This window comes from Channa argus, chromosome 19 (assembly GCF_033026475.1).
Source record: "Channa argus isolate prfri chromosome 19, Channa argus male v1.0, whole genome shotgun sequence".
Lineage (NCBI taxonomy): Eukaryota > Metazoa > Chordata > Actinopteri > Anabantiformes > Channidae > Channa > Channa argus.
In genome coordinates, this window is record NC_090215.1 from 2,318,358 (window position 1) to 2,337,584 (window position 19,227).

Genomic DNA, 19,227 nt, shown 5'->3' on the forward strand with positions numbered 1-19,227 from the left:
AACTTGAAGCTTACAGCACTTGAGCGTGACAGGGAGAGTGGGAACGATTGAGGCCGATTAGCTACAGCTGCCACTCCATCCACCGTCCTTTATACAGCGGCAACAATGACTGTGGGCTTGATGACTGGTTGGCTGCATGTTGGTGGCATGCATGTGTATGGCACCACACAGTGGGGCTGCACTGAGAATAGGTGAATGCTTGGCTAAGTTAGGGCATGGTCTTTAGGATTTGAATCAATACATGTGTGCATGGGATTTCAGTGGCAAATAGTGCTTCCTCTTTGATCAAGCCCCTCCCTCTTTGCATTAGCCTACAGTGAATGGCTATGTTAGTGATGCTTTACGGGGAATAGATAATGACTGCGCACCGTCACTGCGAATGTGCACGTGGAGTTTGGATCATAATTACGCGAGCCACCACTCGAGGCATCTTTGGCCTTTTTTCACTTTTTAAGAAAAGGTGTATTGAACAGGATTAAATATTTCCGTCAAGTTCCTGTTACACTTATCGGGTTTGAGTTCAAACTTTTTTAACCATGCAATGATCTGATCCGGGAAAATATCAAAGTTACTGGACAGATTGAGTCAAAATGTTGGACTAACATTCACGATCCTCCTCGTGACTTTGGTCATCCCATCACTTGTTATCATGCTCCATATGAGATTGATATTTGGGACTTGGAGTGAAATGTTTAAACAGTTGTTGAGTCTAATACCATGAAATTCAGTACAGTCACGTTCACATAAGGTGTTTTTACCCTGTTTTGCTCAAAACTTAGGTTTATGACCAAATAGCTTAAATGAAAAAGACATTCACTTGCTATATTTTATGTTTAGTGCTGATAGTAAATATTATAATGCTACTAGGAGGCTGATCAGGGTGTTAACATGCGGCTCAAAGGAGTGTTGTCCCTAAGTATGAACTCCCAGAGCTTCTAGCATTTTGTATTTTGTTGGTCATTTGGCAGGTGCCTTCATTCAAAACAACTGACAAGTAAGGAATGCACCCCATCGACGCCCGAGAGCTCAATGTCCTGCTTAGTGGCCAGAACAAACTGAGAATAGAACCACTAACGTTGTGGTACACAGATGACTGCTTTACCAGCTCAATGTCAGCCAACCGACTGCGTAGCTGCTTGCTATTGTTTAAAATCAGCTCCTTGGCAACACTTTTGGCTAAGAAGTCTAAAATGGTTTGAAAACTGAAATGTTGGACTGTTTAATCTACTAGTTTCCATTTTGTTATTCCGTTAAAAAAAATTCAAGAATAAAACAGTGAAATAAAACCACACTGCTCACATGTAGAAACCTGTTTATTCTCCTGACCCAGTGTGTGAACCTGGATAAGTTTGTGCCTCTGCCTGATGAGGACTCTATCACCCATCGGGCCTTGGACCTGTTGGATGAAGGCAAGTTTTGGGCAGGCCTTGTCTTTGTGAATATGTACCCCTGGACCACCAGTACCCCACCTCATGTCAAGTTCAAGATCCGTATGGATATTGATGCAGTGGAGCGCACCAACAAGGTCAAAGACAGGTAGGAATCAAAGGCAGTTCTACCAAAATGATGTCAATTATTGTTTTAGGGTGTTGAGACTAAATTTGTATATATTGTTCAGGTATTGGGACCCTGGCCCCAGAGCGGATCCTATGGATGACCTCCGCTATGTTTGGGGGGGATTTTCTTACCTTCAGGACATTATAGAGCACGGGATCATTAAGACTCAGACAGGAAAGGAGTGGCCACTAGGTGTTTATCTTCAGCAGATGCCCTACCCTTGTTATGTGGATGACCTGTAAGTGGAAAACACAATAATTCAGTACATTTAAACACACACAACATGTAACATTACCAGAATCCTGCCAAGGTTGATCATTAACTCCTTTTTTCGTGATGAAACCTTATGAATGATGAGAAATGATGAGAATTGCACATCTGATCTCTACAACATTCATTCTGTCTTCTCCATCTTATCTCCTCCTCCTTCCTCCATTCAGATTCATGCTGACATTGAACCGCTGTTTCCCCATCTTCATGGTTCTGGCCTGGGTCTATTCTGTGTCCATGACCGTCAAAAGTATCGTCCTGGAGAAAGAACTTCGTCTGAAGGAGACCCTGAAGGTCATGGGGGTCACCAATGGCGTCATCTGGTCCACTTGGTTTATTGACAGCTTCATCATGATGGGCACTAGCACGGCTCTCCTCACCATCATCATCATGGTTTGGAAACCTTTTCGAACCTTTTAGAAAAATAGCTGTAATATTACAGTGCATCTTTAATCAATCAGTGTGGCTCTAATCATGTTAAGGTCGGGATACAAATGTTGGGATTTCACCTGTTCTTCTTGAATTGTTATCAGATCATTTTCCTTGAAGTAAGCAATTAATGATGATGAATCAGTGATTAATAAATCATTAATGAACAAGAACAGTGGGGAATTATGTCAAGGGCTGCAGGAATGAGCTGATCAACAATTATTAACTCTTCTAGCTTGTAAAATAAATCGCCTTACTATAGCAAGATGGGCTGTTTGGTCCTCTAGTGGAAGCTGTGTGTAAAGAAACATGCTTTACCAAGATTCTTGTTAAAAACATGATCAGTATTGTCACATGAGACTGACTGTATATTTTTACGTTGCCATGGAAAATAGCTTCAGAAACATTTTACAAACACAACACAAATTTTCCTTGAACGACATTTACTGTAGTTCAATACAACCGAAAGCATTATTCTTTTTTTTCACCTGCAGGGAGGGAGAGTACTCAACTACAGCAATCCGATCATCCTCTTCCTCTTTCTGCTCACCTTCACTACGGCTACCATCATGCAATGCTTTCTCTTCAGTGTGTTCTTCAACCAGGCCAACCTGGCAGCGGCCTGCTGTGGCATTATTTACTTCACCCTGTACCTTCCACACATCTTCTGCTTCGCCTGGCAAGAACGCATAACCAAAGACATGAAGATCCTGGTGGTGGGTGTCACATGTCTTGAGCAGGACCAACAAACATAATAAAAGTTTAACCCTTTTACAATATCAGACAGAACCTCTCCAAACCTCTTCCCTCAGAGTCTGTTGTCCCAGGTGGCGTTTGGCTTTGGGACAGAGTACCTGTCTCGTTATGAAGAACAGGGTCTGGGTCTTCAGTGGGACAACATTCAAACCAGTCCCTTAGAAGGGGATGAGTTCTCCTTCCGCACCTCTATCTGCATGTTGGGCCTGGACACAGTGCTGTATGCGGTTCTGGCCTGGTACCTGGACAATGTCTTTCCTGGTCAGTGCATTAGGGAGACGCAACGGGTTCAGTTACAACTTCTGCTGAATTTTTAAATAATTTTTAGTCCCAGTACAAATGGCTTTTCTGTCCTCACAGGAAAGTATGGAATTGGCAGACCCTTTTACTTCCCCCTCCTGCCTTATTTCTGGATCAACACTGTGGCTCCAATTGCAAGTGGGCTTATCCTAATATCAACATGTCTAATTCCTATCTCTAAATACAGTGTCCCGTTGCACATTGCACCAATCTCATCCCAAAGTCTGTTTTGTGTACCGTTTTTTTTTCTCTAAGGCAACAACAACCTTGAGTTAGATAAAAAAGGCTTTGATAACTTGGCAAGCAACAAGCAAGAGGAGCAGCAGAAGAAAGAGGAGGAGGAAAACCAGCAGAAGTCACCGGAGAAGACCAGCTCATGTGAACACCAGAATCAGCGAGCTGAGATGGGAGGCGAGGAGAACAAGGAGAAAGATGGTATGACATCTCCATATAAGTCTCATTATTGTGTGAGTCAATCAGTTTCAGTGTGTGGGAACTCAGTGCCCTTGTGTGTGTTTGTACATTCTAGCGTACAGTATGTGAACACACACACTGCAAGTTGCTCAGTTATACACACTGTTAATAAGTAACAGAAGGTTTTGTCTACATTCCAGTCTCCTGATCTCATATGTGTCCTCTTTGATTCACATGTGGGAAAAGAAACATTTGTGACTTACTGAAAAGAGATAAAGATGGAAGATGCTGACATCAGTTTTTTGGATTTTGGTTGAAAGTTTTTCTACCTCAAACCTCCAGGAACTATGTTCAGGCCCTGCGTGTTTGCTGTGTGCAGGTCAGGTCTTCTTTGAGGCAGAGCCAGCAGATCTGGTAAAGGGTGTTTGTATCCAAGACCTGGTCAAAGTGTTCAGCAACGCCTCCAGACCGGCTGTGGATGGCCTCAGCATCAGTTTTTATGAAAGCCAGATTACAGCCCTTCTCGGCCACAATGGAGCTGGGAAGACCACCACCATGTACGTCATACAAATACCATACCGGTTCTGATGGTACTGGCATAGTCACCCCAACTAGTGCTGAAAGTTGAACGTGTAACATAATGTCAACACTGTCTCTCATCTCATCGCTGTCCATCTTTCTTCCTGTCTCTGTCTCTCTCCCAGGTCCATCTTGATTGGTATGCTTCCTCCCACATCAGGGACAGCCACCATTTATGGCAAAGACATTCGCACAGACATGGATACCATCCGTCTGTCTCTGGGGATGTGCCCCCAACACAACATCATTTTTCACCAGTATGTCACTCCCCTCAAATAAAGTCAAACTCGTTAAGAGAGACTTCTACAAATGAGTAGATTTCAAGCATCTACAGAATTTAATAGACGGGCAGTGTAGAAAATTTGCAGTTTTAGAGTTGTATCAGGCTTAATACCACACTTCATCTTGTTGTTTCTCAGTATGACTGTAGCGGAGCATATCATGTTCTACTCACTGCTGAAAGGTCGTCCAAAAGCGGAGGCTATGGAAGAGGTGGAGAACATGCTGCAGGATCTGGGTCTACCTCACAAGAGAGATGAGCTGACCCAAAACCTCTCAGGTCTGTCTGGAGGCACAAGTGGAGTAATGCTCAGATACATTCACATTTGTATATGTATCTTTCTAAGGAAATCGACTGACAGAATGTTACCCCTCTTTCCTTACTCTAACCGAGGTTAAAGTAGTTTTTTGAATTAATGCTATTGTCCACAGTCACCACACAGATGCTAACAGCTACATTATATCTGCTGCCATTTACATTTACATTTAGTCATTTAACAGACGCCGCGACAAACAGATCCCGTGTTCAGTGTCCTGCTCAAGGACACTTCGACATTTACCCCAGAGGAGGGTCTTGAACTTCAGAACCTAATAGAGAAAGTACCAGTAACCTTCTGGTGTGAATGCAGCCTTATTGCCTAAGCTCGTCCTCTAACCTCAAACCCCTAAACCTAAATCTAAACTTGCCAAACAGTTCCTCACTTTCCTGAAATGTTCTGACTCTCATAGTAAAACATTCAAAGCTGCCCTCACAGTCACCAATAGAGTACTTCATGGTTTGCTGCTGCAGGAGGCATGCAGAGGAAGCTGTCAGTCGCTTTGGCATTTGTTGGAGGGGCTAAGGTGGTGATCCTGGATGAACCCACTTCAGGTGTGGACCCTTACTCCAGACGCTCCATTTGGGACCTGCTGCTGAAATATCGCACAGGTAACACTGACCTCTGCTGGCATGAAGATTGTACAAAGTGCTAACATGCAGCGTACAACCGACATGTACGTGTGCAAGGGATTAGTGAGCTACATGTAACTTGCTGATAGTTCAGCTACATTTATATTTGGATATTGATTCAAATGCTTAAATTATTTGTTTTGTCATTTTTTGTGTAGTTGAAAGCTGAAACTATAGACATCGGAGTGTGTTAAGAACAGGTTTATCTGTTATGGGTCAACCAGGAAGTTGGATTGCCAGTTGACCAGTAATAAAAATTTGGCTCTAGTTTTTATCTTTTCAGTCTGAATTTATAAAGTGAAAACTTGAATACATACGTAAGGTATCAGTCAGATGTAGTGATTACTGCTAGTGATTTGTTTGTACAAAGCTGTTGCATGCTATAAAATGAAGCTACCTGGGCAGGTGTCCTGGTATATTTAAACCAAAAGTGACATTTCTTATACTTTCCCGTGAATAATGGGGTATTTTATTTGTTAAATCTATCTATGACCTGTGAAAAACTCGGCTCAGTCTAGTATCTGCTGCCATGTGATGATCATTTTGTACTTTTTCTAAGTAGCTTTAGTGTGTCTCAGCTTTTTCCAGTGTAAAGTCAGTGGTAGTTTACAAAGCTACACTTTCAAAGAAGCTTTGCCAACACATTTAATATCATGGCACTGTCCTGAAATGAACCTCCTTTATCAGATATGCAGATAAAAGGGAGGAAAGCACTTGGCCCCTTACACTGTAAAGCTTTACACACTTTCTTGCATATGTCGTGATTGTACTGATCATCCACAAGTTTTGAAATGTGTTTCTGTCACATTAACATACCATTTCATACAAAGTTGAATATCTTTTAAAGTCAAGTTTCCCCTCACAAATACTATTTACTTGAGCCTAGTCAATTACATAATTAGATTAAAATCATTATAAAATAAATAGTGTAGACTGCAAAATGACATTATATGAAATAAAGAAGTTAGATGATGAGAAAGCCTGACACGTTTAGTCAGTCCAATTCAACCTCAGCTCATTAGGTAGCTAAACTTTTGCAGTAATCGTGTGGTAATTAACTCTCTTCGTCCGTCTCTGCAGGGCGTACAGTAATCATGTCCACCCACCACATGGACGAGGCCGACCTGCTGAGCGACCGGGTGGCTATCATCTCACAGGGCCGTCTCTATTGTTGTGGTTCCCCCATCTTCCTAAAGAACTGCTTTGGCGCCGGTTTCTACCTCACTCTTGTACGAAGGATAAAAAATGACCCTCCCAAGGTGAGAGAACAAAGCAGCATAGTAAATGTCTGTGGGGGTCTGGTCTGACCTGAATAAATGGATTTGGGAATTGAAAATAAATGATGCTACATTTCTAGCCAAATACATTTAACATCAGAGTGATAAAATTTGAATTAAAAAACTCAAATGCCATTTATGGTTCCTGCTGTCGTCGTGTCCTCCAGGCCAACTGCGACTGTACAAAGGATTGCTCCTGTAATTGCTCAAAGTGCTCAAAGTTTAAGGCGAACCAGGTAGAGAGCAGGACTCCGGACAGACAGATGGATGGTAAGGTAGTTCCAATTCCGTGTTATCCCACAGATTAGTGTGGAGTGGCCAGAACCTTTGAAATCTATCTATAGTGAAAATGATTGGTAGGACATAATCTTTTTGTCATGTCATTGAATGTGTCACTTGACTTGAAGTTGCTCAAAAAGAGAAAAACTGAAAGTTATTTAAGGATGTGGTCATTACACAGTTTTACATATAGTTATGGGTAAATCATTAAGCATTATCAATTATTATTATCTTCTCATTATTTAGTATGTTTCCTGGATTCTGAATTACTCTAGAATTCAGGCCCAATTGATTCAGTAATTACAGGTTCTGTTTCTCATTCATTCTTCAGCAAAGACTCACAGTTTTGTAAAGTGTTACCCAATAAGATAACAGCGTTATGGCATCAGGCTGAATTCCATAATAAGTAGTAATGTAAATGAAGAGTGTGACCGCAGTTGTCTTCGTCCACTCATCTCCAGGTAACGTGGAACGTATCACAGCCCTAGTCCATCATCACGTTTCGCAGGCTCGTCTGATCGAGGCCTTTGGCCAGGAGCTGACCTTTCTGCTTCCCAACCGTAACTTCCAGCCCAGGGCCTACGCTAGCCTGTTCAGGGAACTGGAGGAAACCCTGGTCGACATTGGCCTTAGCAGCTTTGGTGTGTCTGACACATCACTGGAGGAGGTGTGTGGAATTAAGATAAGTAATAATCACGGTTGCAGGCAATCACAGTAAAATCAAAAAAAGCGATATATATTTACAAGTCCCAGGATGTAAAAACAAAATGAGTCAATACGTCAAACTGACAAAGATGCCCTGTGTAAGAACAATTCACGCAAGTACTCGTTTCATTTTCATTGTGAAGAAGCACTTTGATGTCTTTTTGAGGCAATCTGTCATTCAGTCGCTGCCTTACTTTACGTTTCATAAAGATTGTTTTTTTTAAAGAACCTCTGTTAACTTTGGGTCCTGACTATTGTTTTGTAGATCTTCTTAAAGGTCACTGCTGATGGGAATGCAACCAACAAGAAATGCATACCAGGTAAGGAAAGAAAGAGGAAAGAAAAACAGAACAAAAAACATTTTTGTAGCTTCTTTTTCCTTCCTATTGATTTACTGTATGTCTGAATGTGTAGCTGTGTCTCCATTAGACTTCTTTTTACCGTCTGCCTCTCATCACGTGAGCTGTATCCTTTGCATCCCACTCTCTTACTCTTGCAGTCCAAAAATCCTTGCAGGAGATTGTTGGAACTAGTTACTGCGTGACACATTCAGCAGAGTGGCAGTTGATATGGAATCACTAGAAGGTGAAAGCAGCTTTCAGCGCACAGCTCCGGATAATTGCTGCTGTTGCAGAGAAAAACCCCAGTAATTTCTGCAAGGGATGAATCAAAGCAATAGTCTGAATTAAATGAATAGTTTGGACAAAGACTCTGTGCCTACATCTAAGTAGAGCAAAGCTGGCAATGCATAGGTCGTTGCTTTATGGTCATCAACTGGCCTCTAGCTGACGTCACCTGTGAAAGTCAGGCTGGGAAAGTTACTTGAACTCTTTATTCCAGAGACAGATGGAGCTTTGCACACCAATGGCCAGGGCCCATGCAATGTTCAAGATGGTGCTGCAGGCAGGGGATCCTACCAAGTCATAGGCCTGCACCTGACCATTAAACAGTTCTTCGCGTTGCTCATTAAGAGGTTGCATCACACCACCCGCTCCTACAAAGACTTCTTTGCTCAGGTAACCTGTAGAATACTATATTACTTAGATCCAATACAATCTGCTGGGTAACATGTACAGTATGTATTAGAAACAGTTTAAAATCTAAGTCTGACAACTGAAACACCAAGCAGCCTGTCTATTTGTCCCTCACAGGCCACCTCTGGACAGTGGTGTCTGCTTCTAAAATCACAGTCATGTCTTTGTTTCTGGTAGATGGTGCTGCCTGCGAGTTTTGTTTTTCTTGCAATGACATTCACTCTGATGGTTCCACCTTTTGGAGAGTATCCAAGTCTGATGCTCACACCCTGGATGTATGGGCGACAGTACACATTCTTCAGGTGTGTGTAAAGGGTCCCAGATCATCTAATGCCATTCATTGGTTAGATTGAATTGAATTTGTCTAAAAGTCTTCATTTACATTTAGAGTTTTATCATTTGTGCTCTGCAGTAATGAACGTCCTGCGGATGCTCAGATGAGCTATTTTGGGGAGGTCCTGCTGGACAAACCTGGCTTTGGGACACGTTGCATGGCTGATGAACCGCTGGAGTGAGTAATCTCTGCAGTTTTCTTTTTTTCCAGGCTTCTCCTTTGTGCTGTTTAAATGTACCACTGAATCACCTTATCCCATTGGTAGAGATTTCCCCTGTAACAACATCACCACAGAGTGGGAGATGCCCCTCGTTGACCCTGCTCTGGAAGATATGCTGGCGGGTCCAGAGTGGAACTCCCTTAGTCCGTCTCCAGACTGTCAGTGCAGCACGGCCAAAAAACTGACCATGCTGCCCGTGTGCCCTGAGGGAGCTGGAGGCCTGCCCCCACCACAGGTAGGTGGTTGACCATAGAAATGCTCACATTAAAGCTACAATATGTAAGTGAAGCTAGCAGTAGCGTGGAACTTGAAATTCATACACCTTGTTCAGCTGAGCTATTCCTCTTCCTGCTCAGAAACACCTGTGGTTTTCCCTTTACTCTCGACCACATTCTGGAGAGCTTCAGTTAGTTGTTGTTAAGAAATTTTAATAAATACGAATACAGCAAAAGTCAGTGAAATTCCGATTTTTCAGAGGGACACGCCCCACTTAATAAGTTAATACCTCAGTGAAATGAATTTCTGCACTGTTGTCAGTGCTGTTCAGTGAGCCTGGATCAACACTCTCCACTGTAAGCTATGTTTGGAGCATATTTATAATTTTTTCAAAAAGTTGCACAATATAGCTTCAAGTTCTGCTGTGCATCACTTCACATTTTTGTGTGATGTGTTCTTTCTGTGACTTTTTTGTGCATTAGAGGATCCAATCAACAGGAGATGTTCTCATAAACCTAACAGGCAGGAACATCTCTGACTACCTGGTGAAGACGTACCCCAGCCTCATCAGAACCAGGTGTATCAAACTTCCCACAGCAGATGAAAATTAGTTTCTAGCTAAATCCGGCATTTTTACATAACATCATGTATTTGCACCTCTTCATTAATATTCACTGTCCTCAATAATTGAAATAATTAATGAAATGAAATGAAAATGCATCAAAAACATGAACCATCTGCATTCACTTTAGAACTCTGTAGGTGTCACCATCACAGTGTTGTGGATCTACAACACTGTAGATCTATCACATTGATTACACAGATGAAGATTATCTGTACATATAGCAAAAATATAGTACGCTCGTAATCTACTTCTGTTTAGGAAGTGTTTAAACTTCCCATGTTGTTCACATGCAATAGAACATGTTGCAAGTTTTTTGAATTGAAATGTTGTCAGTATGAAGAAGAATAACAACGTGGTCTCTGTGTGTGATCTCATTCCAGCTTGAAGAGTAAATATTGGGTGAATGAACAAAGGTAAGTTCAAATTTGCATTCAGCTGCTTCACTGTAAGATTACATTTAGCTCCAATAAGGGAATATCTATTACCTGCACAGATGTGTGTGCTGTGCTGCCATCCAGTGGCCATAATTATGTAGCATCTGATCTGCAGCTGGATGTTTGAGCCACAGATATCAGCAGCCTTCTCTCTGTGGTGTCCAGGTATGGAGGAATATCAGTGGGAGGAGAGCTTCCTATTATAGTGCTGCAACCAAAGACCATCCGGGATGTAGCAGCACAGCTGGGAGGACTGCTCAATGTTACCGGGGTTTGTCTTCAAAAATCCATGTTATATTCGCCCTGTTACCTTTGTTTTGTGCTTCACCCTTTTGCCCCATTGTCACTTCGTATGTAATGGGCCTGCAAACATTTGGTTGTAGGGCGAATACTCCAAACAAACGCTGAAAGACATAGAGACCTTCCTCAGGTACATGGAGAATCAACACAATGTCAAGGTAGGCCTCGCCCACCCGATGGAGCTTGCATCGCTTAGATTTACTTGCTTCATTGTCTACCACAGTGTAACAAATAAACCATTGATATTATATACGAGCTGTGTTCCCAGTCTATTCATTGTGATCCCACAGGTGTGGTACAACAATAAGGGCTGGCATGCTATGGTATCGTTCATGAATGTGGCCAACAATGCCATTCTCCGTGCAAACCTTCCCAAAGGAGCTAAACTGGATGAGTATGGAATCACTGCCATCAACCACCCTATGAACCTCACTAAAGAACAGCTCTCTGAGCTCACTGTGTGAGTGACCCAAGCCCTTATCCAGCCCTTTGTGCATTCCAAGCCCAGTGACTGCTACTGTCCTCCTCACGGACAGGTCTTTGGACAATGTTTATGTCAAAGGTTCTCTTATTGACTCTTAAATCAAAGTGGTCACAGGTGTTTTTCCTCTCCTTTCTCCAGTCTGACCACCTCAGTGGATGCAGTAGTGGCCATCTGTATCATCTTTGCCATGTCCTTTGTACCAGCCAGCTTTGTTCTCTATCTCATCCAGGAGAGAGTCACCCAGGCCAAACACCTGCAGTTTGTCAGTGGTGTTAGTCCACTGGTTTATTGGACGTCCAACTTCCTCTGGGACATGGTACAGTGACCTTCTTACTTAATCAGAGCATACTAATGCTCTATGGAAATAATAATCAAAGCAAAAGTAATTATTGTGGTTGCAAGGTAAAGTTATATATCAGGCTTTGCTTGTGAAATAAACTTTAAGAGAAACTAATCTACGTGACTGTGGACTTTCTCCAGCTGAATTACTCCATCAGTGCAGCAATGGTGGTGGAAATTTTCATCTTTTTTGATAAGAAGTGCTACACCTCACCAATCAACCTCCAACCACTCATTGGCCTGCTGATGCTTTATGGGTAGGTGTTTTTATGCTCTAACACTGGAAGTCTATTTTATTTTTACAAAGCACATGTTAACTCATTCATTAATGTACAAACCCAATTTCCAGAAAAGTTGTGACACTGTGTAAATTAAAAAAAAAGAGAAAAGTCATTTGAAACTTTGCTGTGTGCATAGTTTATTTTTTAATAGGGGTTAGTATTTTTGTATTCTGTAAAAAGGCAGCTTTACAATCATACAGAATACCAGAAGTCCATGTGTCTCCCTTACGCTCAGCATCTTCCCTTAATCGCTATGGTGGAGTTAACAAGTAGATTAACAGACAGAGCCCGGAAATAGTTTGCAAAGACCACGTGTGAACAAATCATATATAATTGTCAATCAATGTCCGTCCCCCAGGTGGTCTGTGACGCCTATGATGTATCCCATGTCCTACATGTTCAACGTCCCCAGCACAGCCTATGTCTCTCTGTCATGTATCAACCTCTTCATTGGCATCAACAGCACGGCCCTCACCTTTGTTCTGGACCTTTTTGAGGGAACCACAGTGAGTCCAGGGTTCTCATTTGTCTTAAATCCTTTAGCCCATCATCTATGTAACTATCGTTCACATGTGTCTGATGGTTTTTTCAGGCTCTGTACAAATTCAATCAGCTTCTAAAGACCATGCTGCTCATCTTTCCACATTACTGTCTGGGTCGGGGTCTTATAGACATGGCCATGAGCCAGGCTGTGGCTGATACCTACGCTCGCTTTGGTAACAACAAACTTTAACTGTCAGCCCCCATCTCAACACCTACGTAGAATAGATCATTGCCACCATCAAGACCCAAGTTAACTGCAGATTTATAAAATCATTTTCTTTGAAACAATCTTTTCTGTGTCCTCTGCTCCGAAATTATGCTTTCTGTTTCTTCAGGTGAGGACTACAGACCAGACCCATATGAATGGGACTTTATTGGGAAAAACCTTTACTGTATGACTCTCGAAGGATTCCTCTATTTCACTCTTAATATTCTCTTCCAACATGGCTTCTTCCTGGATCGCTGGTAAATGCAACAGGGCACTACTAGATGTGTGTTTTGAAATGTGTGATGCAGAGATATTCAGATTTGCTCTGGATAACAGGGCCTAACATAAGACATACTGCATAGATTGCTAAATGGTTGCTTTGCTGACTGGTTGTCCGTTGGCAGGACATCGAAGTGCCCAAAGTCTCCTATTTTGGATGAGGATGTAGATGTAGCTGATGAAAGAGAGCAAATCTACAGAAGTGAAAAAACAAATGACATTTTGCGTATAAGAGACCTGTCCAAGGTGAGATGCTTCTCTGGTAAAAAATATGGTCAGCGATTAACAGTGGATACAGGCTTGAATGTCCATTCTGTTCTCATTTTGCTCTGTCAGACATACAGCGGTACAAGTGTCCCCGCAGTGGACCGAATCTGTGTTGGAGTATCACCCGGAGAGGTTTGTTAAACTATTTACAGGACAGAGTGCGTGAATCTGGTCACACTATCGTTCATTTTTGTTTGTTTTGTCCCTTATTTCCTGGCAGTGCTTTGGACTCCTGGGGGTAAATGGAGCAGGCAAGACCACCACCTTTAAGATGTTGACGGGAGACATTGATGTCACCTCAGGGGAGGCCTCAGTTGCTGGTTATAGGTTAGTAATGCAGTGTTATCATAGAGTAAATAGGAAGAAAACAATACTGAGGCTGATAATCAGCTGTGTGCCATGAAAAAAACCCCAATAAACTGAGCTGATTTATAATTGAGTTACTAAGACTCTCCGATGGGATCCAGGATCATAATAGAAATAGCTCACTTAATCCATGTGATTAGCTTCCTATAAACAGGTGGTGTAATTTGGATTCATTAAATGGTGAACTTCATTTAATTTGTCCTGCTCCTCCTCATTTTTTCCTTGTTTTCGTCCTGGCAGCATTTTAACCCACATCCTAAACGTCCACCAGAACATGGGATACTGCCCACAGTTTGATGCCATAGATGAGTTGCTGACAGGCAGGGAGCATCTCCACCTCTACGCCCGCCTCCGTGGAGTCCCTGAGTGTGAGATCAGCAGGGTGAGCTGGGTGCCTTTGCCAAGAAATAAATCACTTCAAAGTGCGCCTGGCAGATCTGCAGCTCAGTGAAATGATAAAAGATGCCCCCCCCCCCCCTGTGTAGCTGGAACTCTACAAACCTGCCCATTTTTTATTCCTGCTTTACGGCAGCACAGCTTGAATTTACTTTATTTTGACTGGATTGTCCTCCATGTGCTCAGGTTGCAGAGTGGGCCATCCATAAGCTGGGACTGTCAGAGTATGCAGGAAGCAGTGCTGGGACCTACAGTGGAGGCAACAGGAGAAAACTCTCCACAGCCATCTCCATGATAGGTTGCCCTGCTCTGGTACTGCTGGTGAGGACACCGCTAGTGATGTGTCTGGGTTCAGATTAGAGGTTTAGACTAGGGATCACAGACAAGATGATAGATGTGTGTGTGTGTGTGTGTGTCTTTCTAACATTAGGATGAGCCCACTACAGGTATGGACCCTCTCTCCAGGCGCTTCCTCTGGAACTCCATCATGAGTGTCATTCAGGACAGACGAGCTGTTGTTCTTACCTCACATAGGTAATCAATAGTATATGGTGTGTGTGTGTATAGCGTCCTCTCCAAAAGTATTGGAACGGCAAGGGAAGTTTATTTGTTTTTGCTGTACAGCAACAAATTTAGCTTTAAGATCAAAAGATGAATATCAGATGAAGGTTCAGAATTTTATTTGATGATATTTACACCTTGTTACATTTAACAACAATAATGACCACCAACCACCTGGGACCAACACCATTTCTATCAAATCACCCACATTTTATGTATTTCATGTCATTTATAAGGATTTATTTTGAGTCTTTACAAGTAAATGAACATTGCTCATGCATTTTATTGCATCTGATTACAATTTTCAGTCAGTGTTCTATTATGTGGTACTTGAAGTCCTTGATACTTGATCTCTTCCGTAGTATTACAGCTTTTAGTATTATAGTGAATGAAATTGCAATTTTGTTTGTGCAGTTTAAAGTTTTAACAACTTTGGTTCTGCGTATCAGACTAAATTCTTAAGATTTTGTCTTCACAGCATGGAGGAATGTGAGGCGCTGTGTACCCGCTTAGCTATTATGGTCAACGGATCCTTCAAATGTTTGGGAACCATTCAGCATCTCAAATACAAGTTGGTCTTTTGGCTTGATTCCATGTTGCTGATCAATATATGGAACTTTATTTTAATGTTTTTTGAAACAATGAATCCTAACTTCGGTTAGGATTCCATAACATTGCTCATCAACATTATGTAGATTTGGTGACGGCTACGTGGTGACCATGAAGATCAGGGCAGCTAAGCCCAGCTGTGCCCCAGATCTCAACCCTGCTGTAGCCTTCATGGAGAACACTTTCCCTGGCTGCATCCAGAGTGAGAAACACCACAACACTCTACAGTACAAGATCTCCTCTTCCTCCCTGGCTAAGATCTTTCAAATGGTCCTGGCTAATAAAGACAAGCTAAACATCGAGGACTACTCTGTGTCACAGACTACTCTTGACCAGGTAAATGAGTATAGTGAAACACAAACACAGACCTGTTTTCCATTCAAAGAACATTTTGAGGAACTTAGTTCCTCCATGTCAGTTTCCAGCGGAGGATTGTCCTCAATTTAGCCCTGGGGCTTCAGTTCTTTCCCCCAAAATGCTGATTACGAAATAGTACTTTCTGAAGTACTACTACCGGTACTAAAATACTGGCAGTGTGCTTAATGTTTCGGGGGAAAGAAGAAGTACCAGGAACTTTCCAGTGGAAATGCACCTGCACTAACAAACCTTACTACGTTGTTCATGTGTATGTTTTTGTGTCCCTGTAGGTGTTTGTGAATTTTGCCAAGTGTCAGTCGAGAGAAGACGGCGCTATTGTGCTGCATCCAAAAGCAGCTGGGGCACAGCGATACTTTGAGACCAAACCTACGAAGACTGCGGAGAAGTGAGCTCACCTTAGCGAGCTCAACATGTTTTCATTTCATTTCCCATAATGTCATCAAAGTCCCACCCGAACCTAATTGAGACAAGAAACTGGCCAACGATTAGTTGTGGGACACTAAAAGCCACAGAGGTAACACTGGTTGTATCCTCCAACTTTTGGGTGCATTTCTCACAAACATTGCAGTATAGTAAGTCATTTTTGCCTTTTTGACTTGTGATAACGCTATATGTGATCTACTTTGCTTTACCAGTTACCAGGGTTAGTGGGCTGTAAATTTGGAAGATGCAGAGGATTTTGTGCCTACTGCATCTTCCATTCCCTGCTCACCTTGTAGGCCTTACAAACTGAATGAAACAGAACTTTGGCTTAAATTTAGCTTGATGTGAACTTATTTGAAAGCACAAAAAGCACTGTGAATTTGCTTCAGATGCCAAGCAAGCTAATATTTTATTTTTGCCTTGTTTAGGTATGTAAAATCAGCACAGAGAGAAGCACTTTATTAAAGCAGAATTAACTAAAGAATCGCTTTTTACCAACATTTGTGGCAGTCTGCCTGAAACATCTGCTAGTGTTAGTAGCTAACAGTTTTAGAAAATCCATTTGCTGCTATAGAATTATTTTTTCTTCATTGTTTTGTTTTTCAAAATCAATATTGGGACTATACATTAATTTTATTAGGTACAGTAGCTCGCACCAAGCCAGGACTAATAAAATCTTATCGAACTGATCTGCAATAAATCCTCCTTCATGAAAGTCATTATGTTCAATTTCTTAAACTGTTTTAGAGTGTTGATTCAGTGATCACTTAAAGGAAATGGTTTGTGCTATACTGCATTATACAGAGATACCTTCTGATTATAAACAGGTTGGACAGTGTTGGCGAGGCTACTACTCCACACTGGAAGAAATGGAGATAAAGCAAAGCTACACTGGGAGAAATCTAGTTTGTTTAACCAAAGCTATCACAATTTTGTACAAGGACGGTGAGAGAGAATAAACGGGTTTAATAATCAAAAGCTAAAGGGTTAACAAGAATTTGCTGAACTGAATCAAAGAACAGAACAAACCAAACCTCGCCCAGGAAACAGGACACAGAGTTCAAAAACAAGAATCAGGAATCCAACAACAGATGTCAGGCAAACCAGGGAGCAAGGTGCACTGTCAGGGAGTTAGACCGAGGATCTGGAAGGGGCAGAGAGCTGAGTATAAATGAACCAGGGAACAGGTGAAAACAATCAGAATGATTAACGAAACATGAGGCAGGAAGCAGGTATCGGGGGTTACAAAATAAAAGTCCTGGGCAGGAAGTGGAAATGAGGTCCAGATCCTGACAAAAGCTACTAAGAACTATTAAGTTCAAAATGACAATGTGCATGGTATAGGCCTACAAAATCTATTACAATGAAGTCACACGGCGCTGAGTTTAGTGCAAAATGTGCCAACTTCTTCACAGATCATACTTAAACTAAAAACATACAACTAAACCCTATTTATGAAAAAGAGCTTTGGCTTTATTGACCAATGTCAATGTCTGATATCAGTCTCATACCTGTCTTTCAGAAACTAGTGAGAACCAAGCAAGATTATTTAGTTACCAAACCCCTTCACAGAGCACATAAAGCAGATTCTCTCTAGAAATAATCAATACTTATGACTAATTGCACATGTATGAACTACTTAACACGCTCGTGTGTGGTGGTGGTGACTGCCTGATGAATGCGTTGAAAATAAAAGGGGTTGTTTCTCCAGCATTTGATCCACAGCTTTCAGGGATGTGAAAAACCGATCACAGTATACTGTTGTGCCAGGAGTCCCTCTGCGTCCTGTACCTGTGACCTCAGTGCAAGTGCACCTTGGTAGACTTCAAAGTCCAGCACAATGCCACCTGCCGTAGGCAGCACAAAGTTTTTCATGCCAAGTGGATCAGGTTTTAGTAGCACCTACTGTCAAATTGGACAGGCTTCTGTAAACGGAATCATCAGCTCATCAATTGACACACATTTTGGTTGGTGCCTGAAGCAAGCAGCCTTTAAGGATGCTATTGATAAAGGACCTGGCCTGGAATCTGTCAGCGTTCCTCATGTCTTCATCAATGAATACTTCTAGAAGTTTCCTCAGTTGTAAAACTCTGTCAAGCTTGGTTTTGTCTCTAATGGAAGGGATTAGCAAGGCATTGGACCAGAACGTCCTAAGCTTTGGGTAAAGTACACAAGACATAAAAGTGGATGCTTCAAAAAAGAACTAGAAAAAACATTTGTGCAGTTAGGAAACCGGTTTCATCAACTCTCTATCATTATACTGCTCACTAGTGGCTGCCAATCATGTCAATCATATGTTTCATCTTCAGCCTCAAGCTGCACTATGTCTGGGGTGAAGGCACCTGACCTCAAGCACACTTTAATTTTTGCTAGATCCTGGCTCATCAGGGGGTGTTTCAACACTCTGATGTTTCCGTGCATGTTCTGTGGATCTCTGTTTATAGGCATTTGGAAGAGGTGATAGCTCACTGCTCTGCTGGTCAGATTCTGATACACCAGATGGAATATAATCTTCATCATTTACTTTATCCAAACCACTCCTCCACCTCAGAGTTCTCTCCTATTAATGCATTCAGCAGTGTTACTTTTGACAAAGAAATATGCCCTGCATGCGCATAAAAAAGAAATCAATGTAGACTAACGTGCACCACATGCAATGACTGCTTATACTTACATATCCTGGAAACTATTAGTTTTTTCCCAAATCTTACTTTCTTCACTTGGATAATGTACGATAATCATGTCCCAATGTCCTCAAATGAGTACTTCCCAATTATAAACTTCCTAACATGTTACTATTGCTAAAAGTTGCATGCATGCATCAAATTTAGATGCCATATCAAACTACAGACATTACTACGCATCAATAAACCATTTTCAACCATAAAGCTTTATGAGGTTTTGTATCTTGTCCATTTTTAATTTTTAGATTATTTCGTGTTTAAACTACTAAAAGCAATGCAAAAATAAACTACCTGTGAGTTACTGCAAAATGTATGTAAACTACTGGCTTTGGTACATGTAGTTCACTAACACTACACTAACACTGATAGTATCACAGAATATTTAGTCCTTAAAATATGTGGTCCTGAAAAAGACACACAAAGGTGGCTGTGGATAGGTTGTCCATTAACTG

At 41.8% G+C, this 19,227-nt stretch overlaps 1 protein-coding gene across 1 annotated transcript in view; it reads left to right on the forward strand.

The window, feature by feature from the left end:
- The window catches only part of abca4a (ATP-binding cassette, sub-family A (ABC1), member 4a), a 31,843-nt gene extending 15,048 nt beyond the window's left edge, over window positions 1-16,795 (forward strand). Inside the window, exons 12-49 of the mRNA XM_067485953.1 lie at window positions 1,331-1,536; window positions 1,619-1,795; window positions 1,998-2,220; window positions 2,751-2,972; window positions 3,069-3,273; window positions 3,373-3,450; window positions 3,568-3,747; window positions 4,106-4,283; window positions 4,431-4,562; window positions 4,725-4,864; window positions 5,375-5,512; window positions 6,614-6,792; window positions 6,978-7,080; window positions 7,551-7,756; window positions 8,060-8,114; window positions 8,635-8,810; window positions 9,006-9,130; window positions 9,241-9,339; window positions 9,428-9,617; window positions 10,081-10,175; window positions 10,604-10,636; window positions 10,823-10,928; window positions 11,041-11,115; window positions 11,248-11,417; window positions 11,580-11,757; window positions 11,922-12,037; window positions 12,420-12,567; window positions 12,654-12,777; window positions 12,940-13,069; window positions 13,217-13,337; window positions 13,428-13,490; window positions 13,579-13,685; window positions 13,965-14,106; window positions 14,307-14,441; window positions 14,551-14,654; window positions 15,160-15,252; window positions 15,377-15,626; window positions 15,938-16,795. Of these exons, the coding sequence (XP_067342054.1) occupies window positions 1,331-1,536; window positions 1,619-1,795; window positions 1,998-2,220; window positions 2,751-2,972; window positions 3,069-3,273; window positions 3,373-3,450; window positions 3,568-3,747; window positions 4,106-4,283; window positions 4,431-4,562; window positions 4,725-4,864; window positions 5,375-5,512; window positions 6,614-6,792; window positions 6,978-7,080; window positions 7,551-7,756; window positions 8,060-8,114; window positions 8,635-8,810; window positions 9,006-9,130; window positions 9,241-9,339; window positions 9,428-9,617; window positions 10,081-10,175; window positions 10,604-10,636; window positions 10,823-10,928; window positions 11,041-11,115; window positions 11,248-11,417; window positions 11,580-11,757; window positions 11,922-12,037; window positions 12,420-12,567; window positions 12,654-12,777; window positions 12,940-13,069; window positions 13,217-13,337; window positions 13,428-13,490; window positions 13,579-13,685; window positions 13,965-14,106; window positions 14,307-14,441; window positions 14,551-14,654; window positions 15,160-15,252; window positions 15,377-15,626; window positions 15,938-16,057 (5,322 nt within the window). The 3' untranslated portion in view covers window positions 16,058-16,795. The remainder of the gene's footprint in view (window positions 1-1,330; window positions 1,537-1,618; window positions 1,796-1,997; window positions 2,221-2,750; window positions 2,973-3,068; window positions 3,274-3,372; window positions 3,451-3,567; window positions 3,748-4,105; window positions 4,284-4,430; window positions 4,563-4,724; window positions 4,865-5,374; window positions 5,513-6,613; window positions 6,793-6,977; window positions 7,081-7,550; window positions 7,757-8,059; window positions 8,115-8,634; window positions 8,811-9,005; window positions 9,131-9,240; window positions 9,340-9,427; window positions 9,618-10,080; window positions 10,176-10,603; window positions 10,637-10,822; window positions 10,929-11,040; window positions 11,116-11,247; window positions 11,418-11,579; window positions 11,758-11,921; window positions 12,038-12,419; window positions 12,568-12,653; window positions 12,778-12,939; window positions 13,070-13,216; window positions 13,338-13,427; window positions 13,491-13,578; window positions 13,686-13,964; window positions 14,107-14,306; window positions 14,442-14,550; window positions 14,655-15,159; window positions 15,253-15,376; window positions 15,627-15,937) is intronic.
- Window positions 16,796-19,227: the final 2,432 nt, after the last annotated feature.